General features: G+C 36.3%; 1 protein-coding gene across 2 annotated transcripts in view; it reads right to left on the bottom strand.

The window, feature by feature from the left end:
• LOC115232705 overlaps positions 1-27,445 on the bottom strand; it is a 158,224-nt gene that overhangs the window by 7,438 nt on the left and 123,341 nt on the right. For both annotated transcript variants that reach the window (XM_029802739.1, XM_029802738.1), the window contains 11 exons: positions 13,928-14,064; positions 12,011-12,299; positions 11,061-11,323; positions 9,029-9,181; positions 8,200-8,394; positions 7,142-7,530; positions 6,744-6,980; positions 4,316-4,495; positions 2,463-2,610; positions 1,468-1,740; positions 785-1,119 (listed from right to left, as the gene is read on the bottom strand). In XM_029802739.1, the coding sequence (XP_029658599.1) occupies positions 785-1,119; positions 1,468-1,740; positions 2,463-2,610; positions 4,316-4,495; positions 6,744-6,980; positions 7,142-7,530; positions 8,200-8,394; positions 9,029-9,181; positions 11,061-11,323; positions 12,011-12,299; positions 13,928-14,064 (2,599 nt within the window). The remainder of the gene's footprint in view (positions 1-784; positions 1,120-1,467; positions 1,741-2,462; positions 2,611-4,315; positions 4,496-6,743; positions 6,981-7,141; positions 7,531-8,199; positions 8,395-9,028; positions 9,182-11,060; positions 11,324-12,010; positions 12,300-13,927; positions 14,065-27,445) is intronic.

Below are 27,445 nucleotides of genomic sequence, written 5' to 3'. Positions count from 1 at the left end.
CTCTTTCTCTCTTTCCCTCTCTCTCTCTCTCTCTCCCGACTTCAACCCGCTCAATCGAGGGCAGATGACGTTGAGCGGATATTAAGGTGTTTTCTAGAGAGAGAGAGAGAGAGAGAGAGAGAGAGAAAGAGAGAGAGAGAGAGAGACACTTTCGAATAGCTGCTACTTCCTTGCAGCTTTAATATTATGTTTGAGGTAGATCAGAAAGCACAAGGCAAATCCTGAATTGAATCTAATTTTCATAAAGGGAGATTTTCTCTTGTAATATTATTGTATTATTAATATTTTAAAATGTCTATATATAATAATTCATAAAATTATGTAGAATTTTACATCGAATTTATATGTAGAATTTTATGCAATACATTTTTTTTTCCAGAAAAATGAAATTATCAATTATTAATATTATAATATTTTATGTAATGCGGAGATGTAAAACATTATGAGATGTACATTTTAAATTCTATATTTTATATATAATTTCCGCGCGAAAGATCTTTATAGAGAACTTTCAACTGCATATATGTACGGCGTGTGTATTTATTAGGGCAATTTTCTTTTCCACAATGAATTATTCTTCACGAAGGAGATTGAGGAAGTTATAGATAAGTTACGGTAAAGTTTAATGAAGGGATCTTAAGAAGGAGATTGCATTCGTGAAGACTTTAACAGTTACAAGGCGTCTGTTATGCTCGCTTTATCGGAAATACTTTGTCTACTTCCAATAATACTTGTGGAGTTCACATTCACTTCTCTCTTTTACTCGTAAAAGTATTGTTCTTACCTTCTGGTGAGCTCGAGCCACGTGATCGTGTAGGAAGCTGGCTCTTCCACGATAAATTCCACGGCGATGGTCCTGATCGGATCCTGTCCCGGTGCGAGTATCATCGCGTTACTGCTGACGGCCCAACCGTCGCTGAAAATTTCCACCACGTGATGCCTCGAGTCAGCAGGTGGCTTTGGACAAACTGACACGTGGATCGCGCCGCCCGTGTGCACGACGATGCGATTCTTGGTCGCGCACTTCGTGTTGTTCGACATAATTATGCCGTGCATTTTCACGTATAAATATTGACCCGGACCGGGATCGATTAGCCACGGCTGGTTCTCGCAATTTTTCTAGAAACGACAAAAGAAAAGAAACATGCTTGAGGTGGAGTAAATATAAATAAATATGCAGAGTGAATCATTAAAAATTGCGATTTAAAATATTTTTTTATCCTCATTATTTTTTATTTTATCAAGATTCATGATATTTACATTTTTTCTTCAAGCTGTTGCTAGAAATCAAGTAATGTCGCTGCTATTGTTAAACTTTTTCCTATTATTGAAAGACGTGATCCCGTATACGCAAACATAATTTATCTCTTCTCGAACCTTTCCTTTTAAGACCAGAATATGACGAATAAGAATTATCTGAGATGTCAGTTTCTAGCGAGCCTGTATATAAGGCCTCCCCATGTTTACCTCATTTTCCTCGGATGGTGATGTGTATTTAATTTCACCAGACGGCCCCCTGACTCTGCGTTTCTGCATGCATTCTGCATGCACCGTCTTGACAAACTCCCAGACGCCTTCGAAGAAGAGATCGTTGTAATCATCCAAAGTGTCCATAGATAGAACGGTGAAATGCACCTCGGCGATGTTTGAGGTGGATTTGATATTGATAGGTAGCGATCGATTCGAGCAAAGACAATCGCGTTGAATGGGCGGCGCGTTTGGCCAAGGTAAGTCGAGCACCTGAAAATAAGCAGCAAAGAGGGATGCTTCCGTATTTATTTTCAGAATCCTATTCTTGATTTACGGCTTTCCAATTTATGTGCGCCACGTGACTAAAGAAACGTCCTTTGCATGCAAAATGAATCTTGATAAATCATGCCATTGAGTCGCAATCTCAAAACCATGTTCCACCAATCTCATATCCGCGTTATTAGAAATCTAACTAATAATACAACTTGGTGCACATTGAGATCTGATTCATGTCGGTATTAATGGTACGGTGGAAACTTCAAAGCTTGTCGGCCTATTTCGGTCTATCGTGTTTCGAACCGGGATTCGAAGATTGCTGATACTCGCATCGATAAACTCACTAACTTTAATTACTAGATCAATGCTGTTAATACGTAGCTTTCATCATATCCAACTAAGGTAATACACGTCGCTCATAATTTTCGAGTTTAGCTTTTCCGAGATTATATTTAAACTCACACACACACATACACAAATGGCAATTGTTTTAAATATTAAATGATTTAATTAAATATTTAATAAATAAATATACAATTTTTTTTTGTAAAACGTTTTCATGTTTCACAAGCTCCAACTAAAATATTAATTATACACAATATCCAAAAATAAATCAATGATTTCATGACGTATTAATTGCAAAACTTTCGCGGGTGGAGATGCAATGAATTTGTCGTAGAACTTAATCACGATTAGCAGAGGTTTCTATTACGTACCTTAACGGAAAAGTTCTCGGAGCCGACGCAGAGCAGCCTATTGAAATCGGTGCTGTTAACGCTGCGACAGGTGCGATTCCCATTGAGGAGCTTGTTGAACCTCAGCTTCACCGTCTCGTCGTGTTCTCCTTCGAAGCGGTACACGCAGCTGCAAAACCCGTTCTGGCCTGCACTTTCAGCACTTAATCGAATCTACACGCCTCGCCGGCCAGGCAAAGGAGCCGGTTCAGTGATCGATACTGCAGGAAGATTACGAGGAGCATCGAAGGTTGGACGCTCGTTAATCGGAAAGCGGCTCGCAAAGTGATTCTAAGGGTGTATCATGGTAACGTGCGACCACCATTACCGAGTTTTTGGTCTCTCTTTTTGGACACTGCAGCCAAATTATTTTCGCCAGAGAACGTTTCTGCCTTTCACTATCCGATCGGGAAATAAATCTCCTTGGCGAATGCAAATAGCAATTTTACTAAATTGAATAAGATTGTTTTTACGTTTTATCTGACTCATCAACGTACATGAAAAAGTAGTCCAAAGAACGAAAATTTACGTAATTTACGTGAAAAATTTTTAATTTTTATAATCTCTGGTATTATTACATTCTAAAGTACTGATAAATTTTTGAATGCAGATGGTTTACCTACAAGAGGGAGTACATTTCTAGAATATTATATAATAAAATACTCTTTCTTCTCTGTGCATTTTGCTGAATGTTACAGCAGAAATTTTTACTCACTGACGGGAAGATCTCGGTCTAACGGCGCAAAGCTCAGTTTACGATTGTCGTAAAGTCTAACTGATATTTTATCGAGGTTGAAAGATTCGATCCCGCGGACAGTAATAAAAGAACGACGCGAGCGATAGGACCGTACGAAGGCCGTATCAAAGACGAAGCGTGTATATTCGTTCCGTAAGGGAGGACACTTTTCGTACTTTATCGCAGATATCTAGACTCTGTGAGTCGTATGATAGCTATAAAGATTTCGCGAAAAGATGTCTGGGATCTGAGAAATAAATTGATACAGATCATGATAAGTTTTCGTTATGATAATATCTGGGATGAATCACCAGAAACAGAGAGCAATGTTTAAGTCTTCTGTTTCTGATGATGCGTTTACCATAACATGATACAAAAACTATGTATAAAGGTAACTTTATATCGAAGCTTGATATTTGTGAATGAAGAAATACGTATTGATCAACGTAATATATCAATAATCTGCCAACAAGCCTCATACGCGATCTATGGATTTATCGAAATAACGAGAATTAATACAAATGATAAAACTTTGACGGATAATTTGATTACGACGGACATAGTATATAGTATAATATATTTTTTGCGCAATATGTCATCTATGAATCGTTTGAACGCGAAAAAGAAGATAGGAAAAAAACAATATATATTTTATGACAAGGCGACACAACGGCCGTTATTAATAACGGGCCGCCATAAATTGATGAATGGTAACGAGTTAACGACGTCATTATCGCATCATTATATCGTTACATTAGCCTACACAATGGTACTTCGAAAGGATACGGTCCCACCGTAGACGATGGATTGTCATAATGTCAAACTGTCAACTGCGATATTCTATCGGCGAACGAGCAATTACGAATAAACGATAATGTGTCGATCGACGAAGTTGTTACGCGAGATTATAATTATAAGTTTCGTCATAAATTTCAAGGCGCGCGAACCACGTGTTCGGCAAATATCGAAATTAATCGACGTTGGACAGTAAACGCATATTTCCGGTAAACAAATCCAAGCAAAATATTTTCTCTGGTACTTGAAGATATATTTAATTCGCTATCGTAACGGTAATATTAATATGGAATCGTATTCTTACCTTATATTCTTCGACCCTCCACGACCGTACAGAAATATATCGCGCGGTCCCCGGAATTTACGATCCGGGTAATGGTCTCGGTTGCGACTATAAAAGATGCGGGAACATGGTCCGCTACCGTATGGATCGCCATCCTGGTGGAGATCGACAAATTCGTACAGAGCGCGAAAGTTGACGGGTCTGAAAAAATAATCATTTTATGTCGAATTAATTAATTTATTAAAGCAAAAGTGTTCTGAAAAAAATAGATTAATTATATCGAGTATGACATAAGCGAATACAAAGCATATTTGCTATATTTACGAAATTAATCCATGAAGCAATGAATAAAAAAAAAAAAAAAAAAAAAAAAAAAAAAAAAATAGAATTTGTACAGAAGAAGTATAATTAGAAAAAATTTTAGAAATAACTTTATTCTCTCTGTAATAAGGCAATGTCTCCAATCTTATAAAAACATCGTATTAAGTATTAGAGATGCTAGTACGCCTTGCGTTTACGACTGCGAGGATGGATGTATTAACGTAATAACAACCGCGCGCGCGGAAGTAAAGGGTTAATATGTGTTGTTGTCCGGTAGGGTTCGGTGCGCTGATGAAGATCGACGAACCCCGGCGGATTATGGAAGGGGACGGGCCTTGAAGAGAGACGTTGCACCGTGCGGTTACCGGGATGTTATTAAACCGGCCTGAGCTTATTATAAAGCTCAAGCCGTATAGGCTTTACTTGGCGCGGAAAGGATTAACTGGACCGTGCGATGTATCCGCATTGCGCGTCACTCATCGTCGATCGAGCACGCCGTGTCTACACGCGTAAAAAAAAAAAAAAAAAAAAAAAAAAAAAAAAATAGAGAGGACGACGACACGGCAGATCGGCACGTGGCGTGATAAGCGAATGTAACGCGTGTAAAATGTGAATAGGAGTGTGTCACCGACGAGTCGCGGAAAGACCGATTCTCAATTATTCACTGACAGAAACGCCGATCGAAATCTTCGTCGCGTGCACTTTGAAGAATTATCGCGTGCGCGAGCAAATGGGAAATAACGGAGGAAGAGAGGAAGGGGACGCAAATGCCCGCCGATTAAGGCGACAAAGACCGACGTGATCGCGATTTAATTAGCATTCGATAAAATTTCCAATTTTAGGATATTACACGCGGATAGTGCACAGTTTTTGTTATTGACAATGAGTTTTTCAATATTGAACAGGCTTTAAAATTCTATAAATTTTTTTCTCCCCTATAACTTTAGATTATTCGTGGAATGCAAGACCTTCCGATACAGTACAAGGCATCTTATCGAAATTCGCGTTTCTTCATGCATGGCATGCACACACAGAGAGATTCATTTAAATAATTTTTATATTCACGGAGCAATGCAAATCAAGAGATAAACGTAACATTTTTGAAGGATGGAAGGAATGGGTGCGTATAAAATTAAGCAAATGGAGGATGTGGAGGCAGCTGCGCGTCTCGGCATTCCTCTAAATTCCACTATCTTCCCTTCGCAAGGGAAAGGACGGGGCAAAAAAGGAAGAATCCTTCCTCTCTTATGAATAATCTATATTGTAGGTAGTGGTGGAGAGAGCGTAGAGCGCGGCGAACGAATGAAACGTGCTGTTGCGACAGATATTGCACGTCATATTGCTATAAAACGTTCTCGCATATTTCGCTTGTAACGCTCCGGTGATTCGATATAGTGTTGTAAGCAAATCGGATGAAACGCGGAATTACAAAAAACGTAAGTTGTGTATGTACGTATACGTATATGCAATTTTAAAAATCGTTTTACTAATATTTGTCGATGAAACTTGCTGATATATACATTCTCTGGAAATTTTTCAATAACCCATTAATACTTTTTGCACGATCTGCTTCTGAAATAAAGATATTGAAGGCTGAGAATTTATAGATATCTTTGGTACTTTTAAATTTTGTCCGATTTGCACAGCCAGTTGTATTCGTGTATTCATTTTCCAATTTTTATTTTTCTTTCCCTGTAGATAAATATTTTTTTGAAGAGCACTCGAATTACTGTGGAAATAACGCGAAAATCTAGGGAATTAATATAATCCTTCAGGATATAGATACGGCTAACAATAAGATATAATCGAACTTATTAATCCATAGCGATATTGTTGTTTACTAGTTCGAATCCAATTAATTAAGGAATCACTTACGGAAGTTACATAACTTTGTAAACAAATATCAGAAGTTCAAGCAGTCTAGTGAATTCAATTAAAACATGGGATATAAGCGATACTTTAACTTAAACTTCAATTTAACTAATTTCAAAATATATTTTCTATATAAATTTAAATATCTTTTTTAATAATTTCAATATTTTCACGCGTACGGTGAAATATCGGTTAAATAGCGGTGTAAAAGATATTGTAATTTCAATAAAAAATTTCAATACAAAAAGATACTTGCTTAAGTGCCGTTGACTCAATCATGCGCATCTCGATAGTTAGACTGCTGCCAGAGGAGACGAAGCTTTCCCCCAAAGAGCACGGACGACTGGTATTCTGCAAAATAGCGTGATCGCAAGTCTTCGGTACTTTATCCTTGCAGTATCTCGCTAGCAATGTAGTATTACTCGCGGGACGCGCAAGAACGGGTTGAATCGGGTCGCCCATTCTCTCGGCGTAACGTTGACGTTCTTTTTCACTGAAACAGAAACACGTGGCGTTGGCTCTCTTTCGCAAAGATGCTGTTTGGTAATAAAGAAAATTACGGCGATTTGAAAAATTAAATCGATAAGCAGAAGTTGGCATAATCAGAAATAGATAAGGCAATAAAAAATTAGAGAAAGCAAAATAATATACTACCAGACGACATCGTTGCACTCCGATAGCGGCATCATCTCGCCGTCCCAGACCATCAGCGTCGTGGAGCAATCCTCGTCCGTGGTGGACGGATTGGTGCCCACGTGGAACTTGAGGATGGATAACCAGACGCGAAACTGCGGCTGCGGCGGTCTCGGGGCCGGTCTCCTCCAGACGGTACCGGGTCTCTGCTCCGGAAATTTGGGCAACGGACGCGGGGGTGTCGGGCTCGGCGGGGTGGGACCAGCGCCACGAAGATGGTACAAGCACGTGCTGTTTCTCGGCAGTGAATGACGGGGCGACGACAGGACGCCACCGCCGGTGCCCCTCAGCCAGAACTCGCAACGTTTACTCTTGGCGTAGGTGGGCGATTCGGCGTCCACGAACGTGACCTGGAAGCCGACGCGCGTTTACGTTGCGTGCACCGGGGTTGGACTTCGCGTCGCCCCGATTCGCCCCCCTTAGAATGGGGAGGTTGAGCGGATTGCCCGAGCGATCGCGTGTTTGCGGTCCTATCTGATACGAATGTATTTGCTGCGGCGTGTCGTTAGGGAATTTTACGGGATAATGCGAGCGTTGGTGATATCGTTGTTCGTACTCTACAATACGGGAGCTCGTTGAATTTTATGCGCAATCAACGAGGTGAAACGAATTCTCAAATTTCCCATTTTTCATAGTGGAGAAAGATAAAGATAAAGAGATAATAATAATTTATATTTCAGTTCTTTAAGGAGTTAGAATGTTGTGAATGTATAATTATTTTTATGATAATGTCTTATTTCGATATACATAGTAATTTTCTTTTATTACCGCAGTTTGTCGCATTAATAGGATTAATAATAACAATTAAATAGCTATTAAATAGAAATGCTTGTATCCAGGAATTATAGTTCAAACGTAAGGCACGATTAATTTTCCTAAGTATTCTCTCTCGTAGAATGTTACCTATATCTACACATCTATTGTGTTTAATTTTATGGGCGATTAAGAAGGAACGGATAGATTAGACATTAATTAAGGTGGTCATTATGCAATTTATAGCGAAGAGCTCTCTCACGTACTTGCACTTCTAATTGAAATCCATGTAGGGAATGGGGCGGCGTTGGATGTAAGAAGGTGCCATAAGGGGAGGTAGTAAACTCCACAAGGATCTCCGGACCGCTGCTGATGGCCTCCGGTACTGGTTCTCCGCCGCCGCAAAATTTTAGGATCACAGGCTCCCTGGTGGTGTATCCGTCATACACTGTTACATAATCCTGTAAAGGCAAATTTAAATCTATCTCTCATGGAAGAGGTATGCGTAATTCGAGAATAAATCTATCAGTTCCTACGTACGGTAAAATCATCGTCGATCTATCATATATATAATTTTCTCATATTGATATCTAATTTGTCCAATTAATATATAAGTGTGAATATCCAACTGAATTTATTATTCTCTCTTTATTACTTGTATATTATTAAATATTACTCTTAAATCTTAAGGAATTCTTGCATTAATTGATTAAAATATATTAACATTAATAATATTAGAATTAGAAAAGATTGATATAGATCCGCGAAAAATATTAACAGATTTTCTCTGAAGAAAAAAAGCCGTATAGAATCAGAATAAATCATCGCAAGAGGGTGATTGAATTTGTATGGCTGCATTTAATTCACAATCGGCCCTACAACAGACATATCACGCAATCGTGACTTTTTTCCGATTACAGTAAAGAGAGAATGCGAAACTTGAAAATTTTTCTACTGACAGAAAATCATTATGCAAAAGTAGCGCAACTGTTTGGCAGACCGGTCACGTGTTGTCTCGCTACGCGCCCTTTCTTTTCTCCGTCTTTGTCTCGAATTTATAACAGCTAATCCAATTTTCGCGGTGGCTTTACGTACCTGAACGACATCGCAATCTTGCCAAAGACGTAGCTCCCGGGGCGGCGGCTCGGCCTGAGTAGCTGGTCGCGCCCTTACAGCTACCAATTGACCTCGGGGCTGTTTTACGTGTATTAAAGCGTGTTTGCCCGCCGGCACTTCATGCTGTCTCACCTACGTACATAGATACGAGTAATTTATTTCTGCCTACTCACGCTATATTCTTCTCTCGCACAAAGTCATTATCTTAATGCTTATATGCATTATGCGGCAGAATATATTTTCTTAGCGACTAAAATAAATATAAATATAAATATTATAAAAGCTGCAATAATACGTTTACATCGAATAGTATCAGTTTTAATCCTTTCCGTTTATTTTTTGTGCTAATTAAAAGTTAATTTTTATTTTCCAAAAAAGTTATTGTATTATGTATTATGAAAATGACCATGTATTTAAGAATGATATAAATAGGCCTAACCGATTTTTCTAGAAAGTTTCAGAGCAACGGAATGTTGAATTTATTTTTTCTATTATTTTTATTTAGGTATTAATCTTCGTCAGATATGAATATATTTTTTCAAACTTAAAAGAATAGTAGATATAATGCGCTTTATTTAAAAAAAATCATGTAAATTTATTTAGTGAAAGATATAACTAAATTTTAAATTTGTTATTTACTCTTCGTGATTGAGATAACAGAGCAAAAATGTGTCGAATCGATTTTTATCTAGACATCGGAGACTTTACGACATTGAGCGTAAGTGCGCGAATAGATCAGAATGGTTGTATCACAGTTTTCGAAATAAGATAAACTTAGTAGAAATATACTGATAGAGATTGCGAGCTTCGAAGTCGTAATCGAAATCTATCTAGCGTAAGTCCCACGAGTGTCCGCCTGTCTATAGTTGTACACGAAGAGGATAAATGACCGCCTCCGGTTGTTGAAACGGGAGGCCGTAAATTCTACCGAAACCTTCATGTATTTCGTCCATCGGAATGACTGAGTATCGAAAGGTTGATTAGTTTGGGGACATCAACTCGCAATGACAAATGTTGGCATTATTATAATCGTCATTGGTTACTTTATCATAAATAATAGCTTTTGTACGAAAATAAAATTTACTTTAGTGGGGAAGGAGACGAAAAGTTAAATATATATAGAGATCAAGAAAATAATAATAAGAGATAGAGATTAAGAAAATAATTTTAAAAAATACTTAAAAGAGATTAAGAATTTTTCAAATCATTTTTCTTATCTTACTTTTTAAATTAAATTTGTCCTAACAATATTAAAGTGACACCTTGCCAATTCTTTGCGAAAATATTGCCGATGCGTTTGCTCACGTACAGAACTTCGTACTTGGCTGCCGACCAATTTTGAATTTTCTACTGCAAACAAAAAATTATACCGGCCAGAAAGTCGTCTCTCTCGCGTTGATTTACGTGACGAGGAAACTCACACGGTACTAGCGAGATGCTAAGGGGAAATAATGGCCACCGGAAGAGAACCATCCGAAAATTTGTTAACCGCATGCGAAGGGAAGCGAGCCATTTTTACGACTTCCGTTGCAGGTGTGTCTGCATGAAACAGAAATATGAGCCGCGTCAAGACTCTGGAGAGAGGAACCCTCTCTGACTATGTCGATCGTATATCTCTGCCGCGCATCTGCACGGCGACGTGCAAATTAATTCGAGCGATGATACATTATCGTAACGATACGCCTGATACGATGGAAACGTTTCCCTAATGAGCAACCTAAGAAGGAAAATACAGAAGATGGAAAAATAAACGCATTTATAAAAATAAACGCTCTTATAAACACATTTTTTTTGCACATTATTGAATATTGTTAAATCTTTTCTCGCATAGTTTTTGTTGAAATTGTGCGTTATTAGATATTCCATAAAATGTGAATGGTAAATTCACTGTCACTAGCATTACGTACGGTTATATCCTGCGATAAACCTTGTTTTTTTTTAATTTTTTACAGTCTAGAATAAAAACGCATCACGCGCCTTTTGCCAATGGTACAATTTAAGCGAGCCTTACCGCGTAATAGCAGGTGAGATTGCGGGGATAGAGACCGGGAAAGTTGGGCGACTGCAATCTGCACTTCTTCCGGTCGCAGTCGGTGAATATACGGGAGCAATAAGTTCCGGATATTAGGTCCCCTAAGAACTGCTCGGAGCTCGGCTTCGTAGGTAGTGGCACGTGTTGCTCGACCATTTGCACCGGCATCGCCATCGACGTGTTCGCGTACTCGACGGACGTGCGCTCGGTCGACGCCGGCATCCCGGCGACCTGCGTTATTCCTGACCACGTGACATTGGAATTTTAATCATCGACGACGAAAATATCGGGAAATTCTTTGTCCGCACAATTTCAATGGTCGTCCGTAATGATAACCTAGCAACGTAATTTTACAAACGATGCTACTTCAAACCCTGAACAATTTTTTTGTCAAATATTTGCTCAAGAAATCTATTCGAATTTTTTTAATTAAACGAGGTGACACAATTATATATGTTTGGGCGAATTTTTTAAATATATATTAAAAGTATCACAAGAGTATTATAGATCTTCAAACTCGAAAAGTTTACCTATTTTATACTTATAAGTGTCGTAATATTGTGAAGTTGTACCAATAATTGCAATTTTTTATTATTTATAACACAAAATATTTTATAATGTATTATATAATATTTTTTCTCTCTATGTACTTTTAATGTAATAACGAGACGACATTTTATGATATATATAGTAACATAATAATATTTATAAAGTAGAAACGCATACACACAACAAGGAAATCAAAAATTTCGTTAGATTTTACTCGAACAGTCTTTTCACAGAAAACGTCTAAATTTGTTCCGAACTGATTTCAACCGAAATAAGTACACGAAATAAAGTCCATAGAACGTGGGACAAATGTCGAACGTGTCGCAAGCCAAACTTCGAGATACGTGCTCGAAATCTGTAAACGGAAGCTGATCACCTACCGACGAAGGGATTTCCGTAACGCACCACCGCGTCGGACTTCCTGATCATTTTGTACGCCATCCTAAAGTCAAAGTTGAATCCCGTCTGATCTTTGCTGAGCCTGAGCAGCTTGAGGATGATCGAGACACTGGGTGTTTCGCTGTAATAGATCGCGGGTCCCCAGGATGTGCCGCACCAAAGACCACCGACGTCGGGACGCTGTGCCTCTGAGATCTGCAAGGATCCATCGGGACATCCCTCCGCAGTGAACGACACAAATTTCCCTAAGGTAAAACTGTCGAAGGTCAGCTGCAACAGCAAAAGCTCAGCGTAAAATAATGGCGAACAAATATTGAGTAATGTTTAATCTTAAAAGATTAAAATAGTTTTAAAATAAGCTTTTTTGATATAAGTAATCGAAAAGTACTAATAGAATAGAAGAGAATCGAGTTTATTAAAAAAAGGAATATTTTATTATATTCTAATCTATTAAAAGATATAAGGCTGACTCTAGGAATATTATATATTTTTATATTTATCTTATATCTATTTATTAGATGTTTACTTTTTATATCTATTTATTAGATGTTTACTTTCTCGATTAATTTTTCAAATATGTTTTCCTAAATTTTATTTAACGACGGACATTGTCGTGATTGGATGAGTTATTTTACTGCAAAAGTTTCCTGTTTATATTGCTGATCAAATAAATTCGCATCGGCATCCTCATCGATCATTGATCGAGCCGTCAGAAACGGATAGTTTGCACGATTTTTCATACGAAAAAGCAGTCGCGCATGTCTGTCCGCGTCACGCGATTAAAATATCGACAATTCCGCTTTTTGGCGATGATAGAAAGCAGTTTGCATTTGTAGTCATGTGTGAGCGATATGATTGACGTGTCAAACATTAATCAAGAAATATTTATATGCAACTTAAATGCGCTTGCTATTATTGCTTAAATGCCAATGACTGTTTCAAGTTTATTTATATTTTTTACTTAAGTTACTCAAATTTTTTTTAGAGAAACTTTAGAGTAAGTGGATTGAACCCCGCAAATTGGCTTGAATATGTCGTGTCAGACATAATTTCGCGCAGTTGCCGTATTCTGTTTTTATATCAATGCGACTTTCGGCGAGGTCGTGGCTCCTTTAAGAACGAAACGAGAACAATAAACATATTTACGCGTAGACCACTGGCATGGGATAGTGCAAAGGATTCTCGTGACCTGCGTTATGCAGATATGAGAAAGCCGGCAAATATTACCGTGTAAATAATCCGGCAGTTGGTGGTTAAAGAGTTTTTGTGTGCACTCTCGAGAAAGTTCTCGCGCTCTCGGAAACTCGGTGTACGGTCAGTTCTACGCAATCGTCGGAAAATTCGCAACGTTTATTAAAAATTCCGCTTCTAATTTCTCCGCAAGAAAAGTCGAGTAGAAAAAAATAATTCCCTTTGCTGTCGCGTGAAAAATGGATGCGCAAATGTTTTCCGAAATATGGCGAACATTTGCTCCACGTATGTTTTGGCTGCATAATTTTTATTTGAGATTCTCTTTAAGAAACGCGTTTCGCTTTGGAGATAATAATCATCTTGTTTATGCAAAAAAAAAAGATTATTTGTTAGAACTCATGGACTTCAATAATCTACGTTAAAAACTTGAGTATTCGGAATTTAATTTGCTACATAAATCTCCAGCGCCGTTCTGTCTTCCTTCTTCTTTATCGTTTCCTGGTTTCTTAAACGAACTTCGTTACTTCGTTAATGCATACTTTAATTAAAGTCAGATTCAATGAAATATAATTTGTTGCAAATTTTAAAGACGTGTTTTTTCATAATTTGTGAAGAAATCGTTGATAAATAATATTGCGAAAATAGAATCTATGTAATATTAATACTAATGATAATTAAAAACGTTTTCGAATGATATGAAGACTCACCTGCACGATATCACCAAAATCGTCACCTGGCGCGTTAAAGGTGAGCTTGCAAATGTAAGGCACCTTATCTTCTTTCGGTCGATGCAGTTCCAAATCATACGTCTTCCCCACGTCGCCATAATATGTTTTATTGCAAGCTGCAACGTGAATATTAAGATATTTTAATATTTTACGTTCTTTCTATTCTTATAATAATATGGTATATGTATCAATACTTATTTTTATTCTCTCTCTTATTTATTTCTGAGATTATTTTTGTCGAGTTTATAATATCAAAGTATTCGCCCATTATTGGAAATTTGCTCGACACATTCAATCGTTATTATAACTGTGTGTGCGTACATATGTACGTTATGTAATATTACATCTGTTTTTAACATAAAACTCTGTTAAAGTTTAATTTATTATATTTTCTGATTTATATAACTATCATATAAATATAAGGAACAGTCAAGAAAATAATTATATAAATACGGCATATCACATATATAATTTTTCGATAATTTTTACAATCCTTATAACTTTGATATCTCGATAACTTTCTCTTGTTCAATAGCAGAGAGATACGTTGTTCTACAGTGAATTCCGCCTTATCTTCTTGAAACCGATTTCTTACTTGGGCCAACAACGTCGTCATGGCTGTCCGTAAATTTTCTTTTACGAATAGCATTTTTCAAACCCGGAAGTGCACTTCCCAGAGCCGTGAAAAATCGTATCTGTGGCTAAAAATTTATGGGAAAGGAAAATGGTCGACGAGCATGCCTTTCTGCAATATTTTCATCATATTTTTTTCTCCGTAAAAAAATACTGCAAAATCTAAATTTTATTTTATACTTACAAGGATGTATTAATTAAGGATTAATTAACTTTGAATAGTTCTTTTATCTTGATTTTTTACGTCACAATTTTAGTTATAAGTCATTAGCCGTTATGAGAGTTCCGTTTTAGCTTTCTACGGAATTAGTATTCTTGCGAACGGCTAGTGGAATTAACTCGATTACAGAGCTCTCAATGTAATCGCGAGATTAGAGACGACAGGTTAAAAACGCCTGTTTGTCGTAATAATCCAAACGTTTCTGTTGGAAGTAATTTTATTTAAAATCAACGACATAGAGAGAGAGGGAGGAGAAGGAAGTATGACAAGAAAAATGCACATAAATACAACGTTCACTTTATACTAAGTCTTTCTTACTTTTGTTAGTCAATTTACGAAATATCTTCCGCAAGAGGTATTCGAAATATCTCTCATTCATTAAATAAACACTTGTATACGGAATATCAAAGATAAAAAATTTGATGAAGCCGCGTCATAATCCGTAAATATGGTATTCCCGTTCCCTCGTCAACCGCAAACCGATCCCATCAGAGAGATTACGAGGGGCAAACCCTCGCGGATCGTAGAGCATGCCAAAATAAGGAATTGATGGAAGATGGTAATGAATTATCGATGAGCTGCGTCGTTTGTTTCGTGCCAGGCATTCTGGCTCGATGTTTCGGATGAGAGACGAACGAACGGAGAAGCGACGACCGCGCGCAACGCTTCCCTTCTTCATTCATGTTTAATGGCATTTGCGGTGGGTCTGGAAAAACGGCGCTCAATCAAAGTCTTGCGAGTATGACCTTTCGCAAGAGGCCGACGAAAAGCGCGTACAATCAAGGGAGCGCATGATATTCTTGGTAGAACATTCGGCTGAATAGTTATTTATTCGCCGAAATATGATATTGATCAAATTTTTTATACAGATATTTATAACACGTATCTACAGATTTTCTACAATTCGAAAGCAATGCATAGTAATTTTATATAATTTTATGTAATGATTTTATATAATTTTATATGTGCATGTGCTTTGAGAGAAATAAAAGCACTTTAATGTATGAAATATAAAGAAATGTAAAGAATCAAGATAGTATGTTAAAACTAAATTTAATTAAATAGCTAATTAATATCTCTATTAAAGGTTACTTATTTAGGACATATATATAATAATATTATATAAAAATTTTAGAATTTTTTTTAAGTCTGATTTTCTCTAAACTATATAAAGTTATATCAGTTTATATAAAATTATGAAAGAAAAGCTCGAGGAACTAGTGTTTTAAAGTGATTCTTAACTTTTGTAGTTTCCTTGGTTTTATAAATTCATTTCCAATACTTTTCTTCCTTCATCCTGTAAAAAAGAAACATTCTTTCAAATAGTTTCTACAGGTTTGCTGATACAAGCAAATAATATAATACAAAACAGTAATAAATAATTGCACATCTACTCTATCCGAATAAAATTTTGTAATTTAACGATTAAATTATTTCGAAAAATTGAAATATGTAGAATAAGAATTCTTTACGAAAATTTGTTTTAGTGATACCGACATCCTCCTATCGTCCGTTTCTTATCGCTACCTCAAGTAATTTTATTACATTCCCCTCAGAAAATTTACTGTTCAGTTTGGAAACTACTGCTCTAAACCATTTGCTCAACTCGTTCACGATTTCCATCGATTAGACGAATCGGGAATGCACTCGTCGATCGAGTTGCTTTGGCTTCTCCGCGTGCGTCCTAGGAATTACCCCTAGCTTCGGTTGATTACACACTGGACTATTGTGAGGTTTCAAGGGCTCATAATGGATGTATAGGGGTGGAAATCAAGGGTTCACCAGATAGACGAGGGTGTCGTAGAATCGAAATGGTTGTCACAGACACATACACACACGTACAAAATACGTACCATTTCCAGGCACCGCGGGTCATTTCTAATCAGAACTCTGACTCGCGCTGATCTAATAGGTCACTTCGAAGTTGTGCGTTTATCTCGGAACAATTCCTTGAACAATCGGTTTCAGTATGGGAGATAAGCAATGGTAATCGTGTTTTAAATGGTGAAATTGTAGTGTAATTAATAATTTTACTGAAATTTTGAAAACCTTTGTTTTAACAAAAATTTCTTCTTATCTCATACAGATCGATCGTTGCATATGAAATATCGTATTTCGAAAGTTTTATAGATTAAGTATCTAACTAAAAATAAAAATAATCAAACATACAAATTATGTGTACATTAATAAAATTATTCGTTTATTATCGTTCGTCAAAACCTCTTCACTCTCTTTTACATGTTATTAATCTGATAGAGTTAGTTCAATATATTCTGATACATATTTTGCGTAAAATTCATTTGTTTATACTTTTCAGAGTTTACTTAACAAAGATTGGAAACTTGAGTGTACCGAGTTTTGAGCAATTATGAAATTTAGGTGTCTGTCTGATTAATGGTCGACATAAACCATTTCGTTCCGTCAGACGTGTCTGGCCAGGCGCTGCATTCTACTACTGCGGCATCAAAGAGCCTCTCCAGCGGAAACATCTGACGAATGACTGGTTTCTGTCACTGCCACGGTACATCTCGCCGAGCATTTCGCGTCGTACGAGCAAAGACAGGAATCCTAGAAACTCTGTGACTAATAATTCCATTCTTAATGAAAATTGCCGCTTTATGTCGCGTTATATCAAATGCTATCGCTTCGATCAAATGTACTCAACAATTATGAAAATCTTGCACTTACAAAAATTATATCATAAAACTCTGTTAAAGTTTAATTTATTATATTTTCTGATTTATATAACTATCATATAAATATAAGGAACAGTCAAGAAAATAATTATATAAATACGGCATATCACATATATAATTTTTCGATAATTTTTACAATCCTTATAACTTTGATATCTCGATAACTTTCTCTTGTTCAATAGCAGAGAGATACGTTGTTCTACAGTGAATTCCGCCTTATCTTCTTGAAACCGATTTCTTACTTGGGCCAACAACGTCGTCATGGCTGTCCGTAAATTTTCTTTTACGAATAGCATTTTTCAAACCCGGAAGTGCACTTCCCAGAGCCGTGAAAAATCGTATCTGTGGCTAAAAATTTATGGGAAAGGAAAATGGTCGACGAGCATGCCTTTCTGCAATATTTTCATCATATTTTTTTCTCCGTAAAAAAATACTGCAAAATCTAAATTTTATTTTATACTTACAAGGATGTATTAATTAAGGATTAATTAACTTTGAATAGTTCTTTTATCTTGATTTTTTACGTCACAATTTTAGTTATAAGTCATTAGCCGTTATGAGAGTTCCGTTTTAGCTTTCTACGGAATTAGTATTCTTGCGAACGGCTAGTGGAATTAACTCGATTACAGAGCTCTCAATGTAATCGCGAGATTAGAGACGACAGGTTAAAAACGCCTGTTTGTCGTAATAATCCAAACGTTTCTGTTGGAAGTAATTTTATTTAAAATCAACGACATAGAGAGAGAGGGAGGAGAAGGAAGTATGACAAGAAAAATGCACATAAATACAACGTTCACTTTATACTAAGTCTTTCTTACTTTTGTTAGTCAATTTACGAAATATCTTCCGCAAGAGGTATTCGAAATATCTCTCATTCATTAAATAAACACTTGTATACGGAATATCAAAGATAAAAAATTTGATGAAGCCGCGTCATAATCCGTAAATATGGTATTCCCGTTCCCTCGTCAACCGCAAACCGATCCCATCAGAGAGATTACGAGGGGCAAACCCTCGCGGATCGTAGAGCATGCCAAAATAAGGAATTGATGGAAGATGGTAATGAATTATCGATGAGCTGCGTCGTTTGTTTCGTGCCAGGCATTCTGGCTCGATGTTTCGGATGAGAGACGAACGACAACAATTATGAAAATCTTGCACTTACAAAAATTATATCGCAAGGATTATATTGTTACGAATTGTATTAATTTTTATAAATTTCTTAATAATAAATATGTTATTAACAAATCTCGATTTATAAAGAAAAAAATGATGAAGCAATTGAGTGAATTAAACGCCTAATTTGTCTTAAAAAGATTCTAGAGGTAACAACGATTTAACTGTTTCATATTTTGACCTGACGCTGTTCACGTTCACGCAAACAGTTAACCGAGAGTAGTTCTAAAGCTAAACGTGTCCTTTGTACTGCGCAATCGAATTCGAGTTGGCAAGTAGGGACGCCATGCACAATTGGCATTGAGCCAAGCGCGCTTAACAATGCCTGAAAATCTGGATTCGGAATGAATGCGTCTCCTTCCAGCTCCTGTAAATTTCCCGATTGTTCCATGTCAGGTCTAATGTTGAAGAACATGTTTAATGGCATTTGCGGTGGGTCTGGAAAAACGGCGCTCAATCAAAGTCTTGCGAGTATGACCTTTCGCAAGAGGCCGACGAAAAGCGCGTACAATCAAGGGAGCGCATGATATTCTTGGTAGAACATTCGGCTGAATAGTTATTTATTCGCCGAAATATGATATTGATCAAATTTTTTATACAGATATTTATAACACGTATCTACAGATTTTCTACAATTCGAAAGCAATGCATAGTAATTTTATATAATTTTATGTAATGATTTTATATAATTTTATATGTGCATGTGCTTTGAGAGAAATAAAAGCACTTTAATGTATGAAATATAAAGAAATGTAAAGAATCAAGATAGTATGTTAAAACTAAATTTAATTAAATAGCTAATTAATATCTCTATTAAAGGTTACTTATTTAGGACATATATATAATAACATCAATATATAACTAAGGGATCATTGAGTTTTAAATTAAAAAAAAAAATATCTGTTAAACTTTACATTTACAAAGTTGTTGTTGCACTAAATCTTGATCTACAATCCTAAACACACTCTGAGGAAGAAAGAGAATAAAATATTTCGGAAAATATATTTTCCACAATATACGCATGTCGTGACATTACGGAATTTTTGCATGAATAACGAACAATAAAAAGAGATGCGACCTCTCGACGCGTCTTGTCTCGTCGACGAGATACGGATTTTTCGCAGCCGACAAAAAATAGAGGCGCACGTTACATACGCGAAATTCTATGACGTGTAGCTGCTGTTGGGCGACGAATACGCGCGCCGCTCCACTTGGCACCATTCGTGTAAAAGTATGAAAGTGTACAATCCTGAATAACAAGAAGAGGAGACGCGTGAGAGCGTGGTAACGCGCGCGGAACGAAATTGCAAACGAGAAAAATCAGACGCTAGTGCAATGCGCAGGAATTCGCTGATAAATATAATATCATCTAACGATGAATATGTATATTCTATAAAAGTATATGTTCGTTAACGTAGGAAATAGCAATGAGATGTATTTATGGTTAAAAAACCGCAAATAATTAAACAGAAAGGAATAATTGATATAATATAATTGAACCAGTTCCTTTCAGGATAACACAAATATATAACTGTGATGTCGGAATAAGATTTATAACACCCCATTTCTCATGTGAGAATGTTTTCGTTCGGCGCATCTAATGATAAAGTGAAGATAAAATAAGAATCATGTAACGCAAGCACTCAATGTAGCAAACACGATATTATTTGAAGAGGTAGATTATCCCCCGTATACGATATACATACGAAAATAACTAAATAATATTAAAAACAATTACATCAAATATATGTGTTCATAAATTACATTAAAAATAAATTAAGTCAAAAATAATGACGTCAGAATAAAATGCATTTTGCTAACCGTCCTGCAGATAGAATTCTAATTACGTTTATCAGTAGACAATCGGATTATGTATACCAGTGAACAATCGCGATGATATCCACATATATTGTATAAATAAATAATTGATTTCGGATAAGTGGTGAGTGCGTTTCGCTGTCGCGATGTTACGTAGACGCAACGATATCGAGGTTGAGTAACAAGCGCGCTGACACTTTCAGTTACCGCTTTCGTTAGTTAAGATGTGCATCCGTGGATAGTACGTTACATAAGATTAAAATTTGGAAAAATTATTAACGCATTGTTTATCACAGAAGCTTATTCTCATTGTCAACAGAAAGAAAGAGAGAGACGCGTTCTCAGTTTCGTTGAAAGAGTGAAATGACATTGAAGTGGGATTAACTCGGATAAAGATATTCATGACACGCGTGCATTCGTCTTGCTGATGCATCCAATTGTACCCAGCGCAAGATTAACGTCTACGAGCGGCTGCGGCACTGCGATAAGAGTTATCACTTCTATTTCAAAAAAAGCAATTACTTTTTTTACACCTCGCACCATCTCAGAAAAAATAATGTCTCTCTGTAAATATCGCATGTATGATTCATTTAAGAATAGTAAAGAATAGTAAAAAATAGTAAAGTTAAATTTACAGTTTATAATCTGTGAATAAATGTTAATATACAAATGACATGGAAAAGAAGATTTTATACAACGTATGTTCTCATCAAGTTTGCAACAATGCTCGCAGCAGTTGTATAGCTTAATTACACGAGAGAATAATGACGGTGGACAGCTGAGCTGCAATGATAAGCATTATTCATTCCACTAGGCGAGGCTACAGTACGTTCATCACAGTCCACAAAGAAGTAACTAGATTATACTACACAATAAATTCTGCATTTCCTGTTTATTTCATATTTTTATTTGAATTTTTTAAAGCTTTTCTTACATTATATTAGCGTAAATTATTTTAATTATTTCAGAAAGTATTCATTACTACAGTAATGATTTTATTACATTAATAGTAATCATATTACTTTCGATACCTTTCAATAATGATAATAATATTTATATTTAATGGAGTTATAATCAATGTATTAATCCTACGAGATATTAATTTGGTCGCGATGCATTGTTACGCAACATCGCACGACAAAACGAATTATCATCGCTTTATGTAATAAACGCGCTTAACAGGTGGTGGTCTTTTTAACGTATGGGGCAACAGGATAATGTTCTTATCCCGAGGATTATCTCGGAAATGAGTTTCGGGCGAAGATTATGCCGCTTCCTGACTCCCTGGCGTACGATAAATTCGAAGAAATAACAGGCTTGCGGCGCGTTCCACGAGACTTGCACTCCTTTCGTAGATCCACCTTTTCCAGCGAGCTACTTCAGAAGGGAGAGAAAAGGAGATAAACTCGTCTTTCAAGCAAATCGATTATATAAGCCGGATCATTTGAACAACGTCCCAGCCGATCACACAAGCAACAATAATACACAAATATATTAAATGCAATCGTTATTAAATGCCCTTTACGCGATGAATATAATTCTAGAATATGATAATTTTATTTCGCTCTTCTTCTTTTGTTTATGTAGTTAAATTATTTGTTTATTGTGCAAAATATCTCGATCATAACTCGTTAAGATTTATTGATACAAAAAAAAAAACATCATAAACTCGTGGACTATTTATACTAATATAACTAAAGGAGCACACACGCGCGCGGATTAATATGGATAGACTAAAACAATATTTTTTAAAATCGCTGACATCTCGCTTGATTCTACCCGATTCTACCTATACCCTATCACTGGATGCTCAGAGAGAACTTTGACCGAACGCCCTATGCAAATTGCCCTACTTTCCCTTGCTTGTTCATTTAGTTTCACGCCGTTTGCGTCAGCAACGTTGTTATTATTTTTTTTTAAACTTTGCAAAGTCGGCGCGATAAAACGTTGCAAAAGATTGATGATTGAACAAGAGAGAGAAAGAGAGCGAGAGAGAACATGCTCTCTTTTTCCTTTTCACGAGGAGTTCAAAATATACTTTAAAGGCTTTAAAATTTATAAATTTAATTCTAGTCCAAGACACTATTTTCCACAGAACTTTATTTTGTCTCAAAAGTGCAGCGGTTCGCGCGATTTAAAAATTAACAGAGCGAAAGAAAGCTTTCAGTCGCGGTCGTTCGTTCTTTAGCTTTATAGAGTTTTATATCGCAGAGAGATGTATTGATTTTACTTAGCGGCAGTATAAAAAAATAGATAATGAAGAGAAGGTTGAACGAAATAAAAAGCTTGCGAAAGAGGAAATTAACTACGGGACTTCGCAGTCCACCTCCTACTTTGTATTCAATAAAAGTTACCTTTTTAAAATCTTTTTTTTTACTGTAGGGAGATTGTAGATCTGCTTTGATATATACGCGTATTTTAGCTGACAAAAAATGTCTTTTTTAAAATTAGTTATTTCATAAGCTTGCCAGCAAAAAGGCATTAAACGCGATATGTCAATTATCGATATTAAATTAAAAGTTTGAATTATTTCATACAATATATCAGACAATATTATTTCATACAATATTATCAGAGTACAAAGCGTTTAAGACATTTGATATTCCTCTCTCCCCCTTTTTGACAGGTATATATTTTATAAAATTGATTATTTAATTATTCGATATAATTGTTATTAAAGCTCTTTCAATCGGAAAAATACATTGTAACATTTCAACAACGTTTGTTACACAATCGTTTATTTATTTTAACAGCTGACCTGATTACGGACAAACTTCTTGACAAAACAAATTTACAGATGCTGGCCAGCTGTTTTTGCGGAATAACAAAATTTCCCTTTATTTTCAGCGAGGCGTAAAAGAGGCATCGCGCGTGCTAAAGATTAATCAGTGGTTTCCATAAGACCTACTTTCTCGTTTCCGTTGTACAAAGTTCCACGGTCCTTCTACCTCGTTCCCTCCATTGAAAACTTTCATCCATTTATAAAATCTACCGTTATTCACGTGCGCTCGCTTAAAGGGTCTCCCTATGACAGAAATTACTCGTTACTCGACATAAACGAGTTGCAGTTTCTGGAAGGGTAAACTGCTTTGCAGAAGATACACGATACACACGCGACTATATCTCTCCTCTATACGATGAGAAAAATCGATCCCGGAGATGCGCGCTCGTTCAGGATTCGCGACAGTATTTATCTTACCTTTTCCAGCAATGCCAATAAACATTCATCTATGTTCTAGCGATCAATTATTGGCGCAGCTGTGAAAGGATGCTATTCCGCGCGGGGTTGCTCTGCGTACTTTCCTCTACCCCTTCTTTCGCTTTTTCTTTTTTTTTTAGCCACCGCACTTCGCTCCCGTTTCAATTTCGTCGAAACGGGAGCATTGCCGTCCATGAAAGATTCATAATCCCGATATTTTGTTATCGTACATGTATGCCTGCGTCGTGAATAAATCTTTCGCACGCTTCCAACGGAATTTCGCTTAAGGAAACCGATTCGCAGGATAGATCGTGCGAATGCGTCAGAGCAGGTTGTTTGCAGGAAATCTAAAGCTTTAAAAATCGAAGTATTTCCATGAGAATGTTGCCACGCGTACACACGTACGTATTGGTTGATTTCAGCTAGAGTCAATCTAGTTCATGTATAATCAATAAAAAAGTCTCCGCTTATTCACACATTTTCTATAAGTATATAGCAAATATTATATCAAAAAAGGAAAAAGAGAAATTCTTACAATATCATAAATATTATGTATAAAATAATTTAAAAAAATCTATATATTCTTTGCATTACGTATTCTTTATGCGTTTCTTGGACTTCTTTGTTATTTATTTTAGCGTCCGCAAAGTAATCCCTCCGGGGTTGATATAACAATAATAGAGAGAAAGAGGAAAATACCGCCTGACGGGAGATGTTATTCTGTTCAATGATAACCCATTTTACGAAGCATTGATAACCCCGGGTATTCACGTGCGTGATATAGACAGCCTGTTCTTTATGGTTGCTGCTCACGCTTTCCACGGTACGATTTCCATTAGTCTCAAAGCGGACTAGAAACTACCGATGAAATGATCACGCCATAAATTATACCGTGAGCTTTAACTGCTTTTGATGCATCTAGAATTACATAAAAAAATCGCATTAATTTCTACCTTTGTGACGTTTCATGATAACATTTTCCGCGTAATTAAATTTCATTCTTTAGTTTTTAAGTATTCTCAGAAAAAATGGCAAAATCGTTATTTAAATATTATTCAATTTTTTATTTTAGTTAGCGATATATTAATCAATTATTAATATATAAGATGACGAAGTAAAAAATTTTACAGTATTATTATAGAGAAATTTTGGATAAATAAAAAAAAATTTGATAACACATTTGATCAATCTCTAAAGAGAGTTGATTCTTTATTTTTACGGATTTCGCCGAAAGCTCCTCCCGTTATTCGTGCTGTTGTCCTCTCGTCGCTTCTCGGCGCATTTACAAATCTTTCAGGATGAAGTACGCCACTTCGAGAGAGTGCACCGCGTGTCCGGGCAGCGGAACACGCCGACTAGAACACAGCCAGTGCTGCGTGGAAGAAACAGTTTGCAGCCATTTCGCCTCCTCTCTCACATACGGATGCAAGGGAATGATGCAGGACTCGCTTCTCTGGCGAGGGATGGAGGTCAGTTTGATCCAAATGCGGACTGGGTTGGCCGACAGCCAGCGTGCCGTGTTCCCCGAACGTCCCTCGTCGACGAGCATACAAGCGCGTCCAGACTGAATTCTTACTGATATTTTTTCGGCTATATTGCCGAATATGTGGCACGCCGATATCAATTTTCAGAGCCGGTAAGTTGATCGGCTATCACTCGTTTCTATTAACTTGCAAACCACGCTGGTCCTCCCGATGTATCTCTGTGATTGACAAAGGGATATGCGGTTGGATCAATGCTCTGTGGTCGAGACAAATTAAACGATTATTTTGCCATCACGACAATGTAATACTGTAATTAACACATATTACAAGACAAACCGATTTTAAAGTGTTGTTTAGTTTTTAAACTAAAAAATAAAAAAAAAATTTTAATTTGAAATATGTGATCCCTGAAACTTTTCGGCGCATTCCTGTTATTTTTTTAAATAACAATAATTTTATTACAGTAAATTAATTATTTTCAAAATTAAATACAAATATATATTTATTATATATTTTCCATTATATCTGAAGTTTTTGTTTTCTATCAACATACAGAAAACTATATTGAAATTCCAAAACTTCATTGAATTTCCAACTATTAACTGTCTATCTAGATAACCGGATATTTTGTTGAGCTTTTTTTATACATGGATGATTGGTTCACCAATCGTAGTTCGTTAAAAGCTTCGATTACAATCGCTTCGACTGTAAACGTGGAAAAATCATGAAAAAAAGGCCAGGTATCACTTTTCAACCGATACGCGTATCACTTTTATTATTTCACTAACCTGTTTTTTATACATATATAGGATATTTCACAAAAATACACAGTGACTTTTGGAGGACACTTTATATTTTTATTTTCTGATATGATTTTATACTGCTTATCGCAGATATATTTATTTATTTCAGATATTTTTATCTTTCAGACAATTAAGTAGGTTACTCTTCGTTCAATATAACGTCAACAATAAGTATTAAGTCACACGCGTGCGAAATTTGTCGGAATTTATGATTAATTCGGCCATATTTTCCGCTCCTTTTGCTATCTTTGCTCAGCACCGTTGTCGCCTCTTTTCGTGAGCGAAGCTACATTCGTGCCAAAGCACACCGCGAAGATATATGGGGTGGCGCAGGGATGGTTCGCTCTTAACGAATCCCAGTCTCGAATTACGACCATTCCGCAAACGATCGAACTTTCGCGTAGTAAACTAAACGCTCGGTCGGTCGGTTTGACGAAAATATCGAAATTTTGACGGCGAAGAAGAGGGGACGAGGAAAACACACGGTGGAGTTTCCCCGTCTTCGCTTTTCTTTTATTCTCACTGAGTAGATACATGTTTGTAGCATATGTTTCGTGAAAAGTTATCCACCGAAAGTGACGTGAATGGAAGCCAACCGCGAACAACTAAAGAACAAACTTTCGATATATGCTTCTCAATTTATCGTTAAATAATGTTTACAAAATATTTGCGATTGTGTACAATTTCTTTATAAATGTGTGATAAAAGATTATAAAATATCTTTCAAACGAGAAATTAAATTAGTTCTTGCTTTTTTTTTAATAATCACTTAATTGAATTATTCGACTGTTGCGACTACTGTGCTAGTTGCGACGACTCTGCCGATTGTTTATGACTTCAGATCGTTTAAATCAGCAAAAAGTAACTGATCAAGAAATAGCAAGAAGCAGTCGCTTTAAGAAATAGACGTAATTGTGTCGCGTAAAAGTATTTTTTTCGACGAGAAGAAAAATGGATATAGATAATCAAGAGAATCATGACGATCCCCAATTTATAAAAGTATTAGAAACCTGTTTGAAGATGGAAATTGCGGAAGGCAAGAAAAAGATGGACGGTAAGTGAAGTGTGGCGTAGTATTTCATATAATGCGATACGCAAACCCAGCTTTTCGTGCAATTATTTTTTGTGTTTTCATTCTTTTTTGTATTACTGTCTATAAAATAATGTTGTCCATGATTTCTAGTTAATATGAGAGAGATAGAAAAACAGAAGATAGTGATACGTACCGAACTCAATAAAAGAAAGCAACTTAAGACGAAGGTAGCGCAGATGGATAAGATTAGCCTAATATTAAATGAGACTTTAACAAAGTATGCTACATAATTATCTCTTTTTAGTTATATATATTTTTGTATTAAATTTGTCATTACACGTATCAAAACTTCGTCGTTTTATACAGATTAAACATAAGTATTGGCGAAACCTCGGAGTCTCTTGAAATGATAAAAGCAAATATCGATGATAAGTA

The sequence above is a fragment of the Formica exsecta genome, unplaced genomic scaffold, assembly GCF_003651465.1.
Source record: "Formica exsecta isolate Colony F162 unplaced genomic scaffold, ASM365146v1 scaffold149, whole genome shotgun sequence".
NCBI lineage: Eukaryota > Metazoa > Arthropoda > Insecta > Hymenoptera > Formicidae > Formica > Formica exsecta.
The sequence above is the reverse complement of the archived record's forward strand: the minus strand, read 5'-3'. Positions and strand labels throughout refer to the sequence as shown.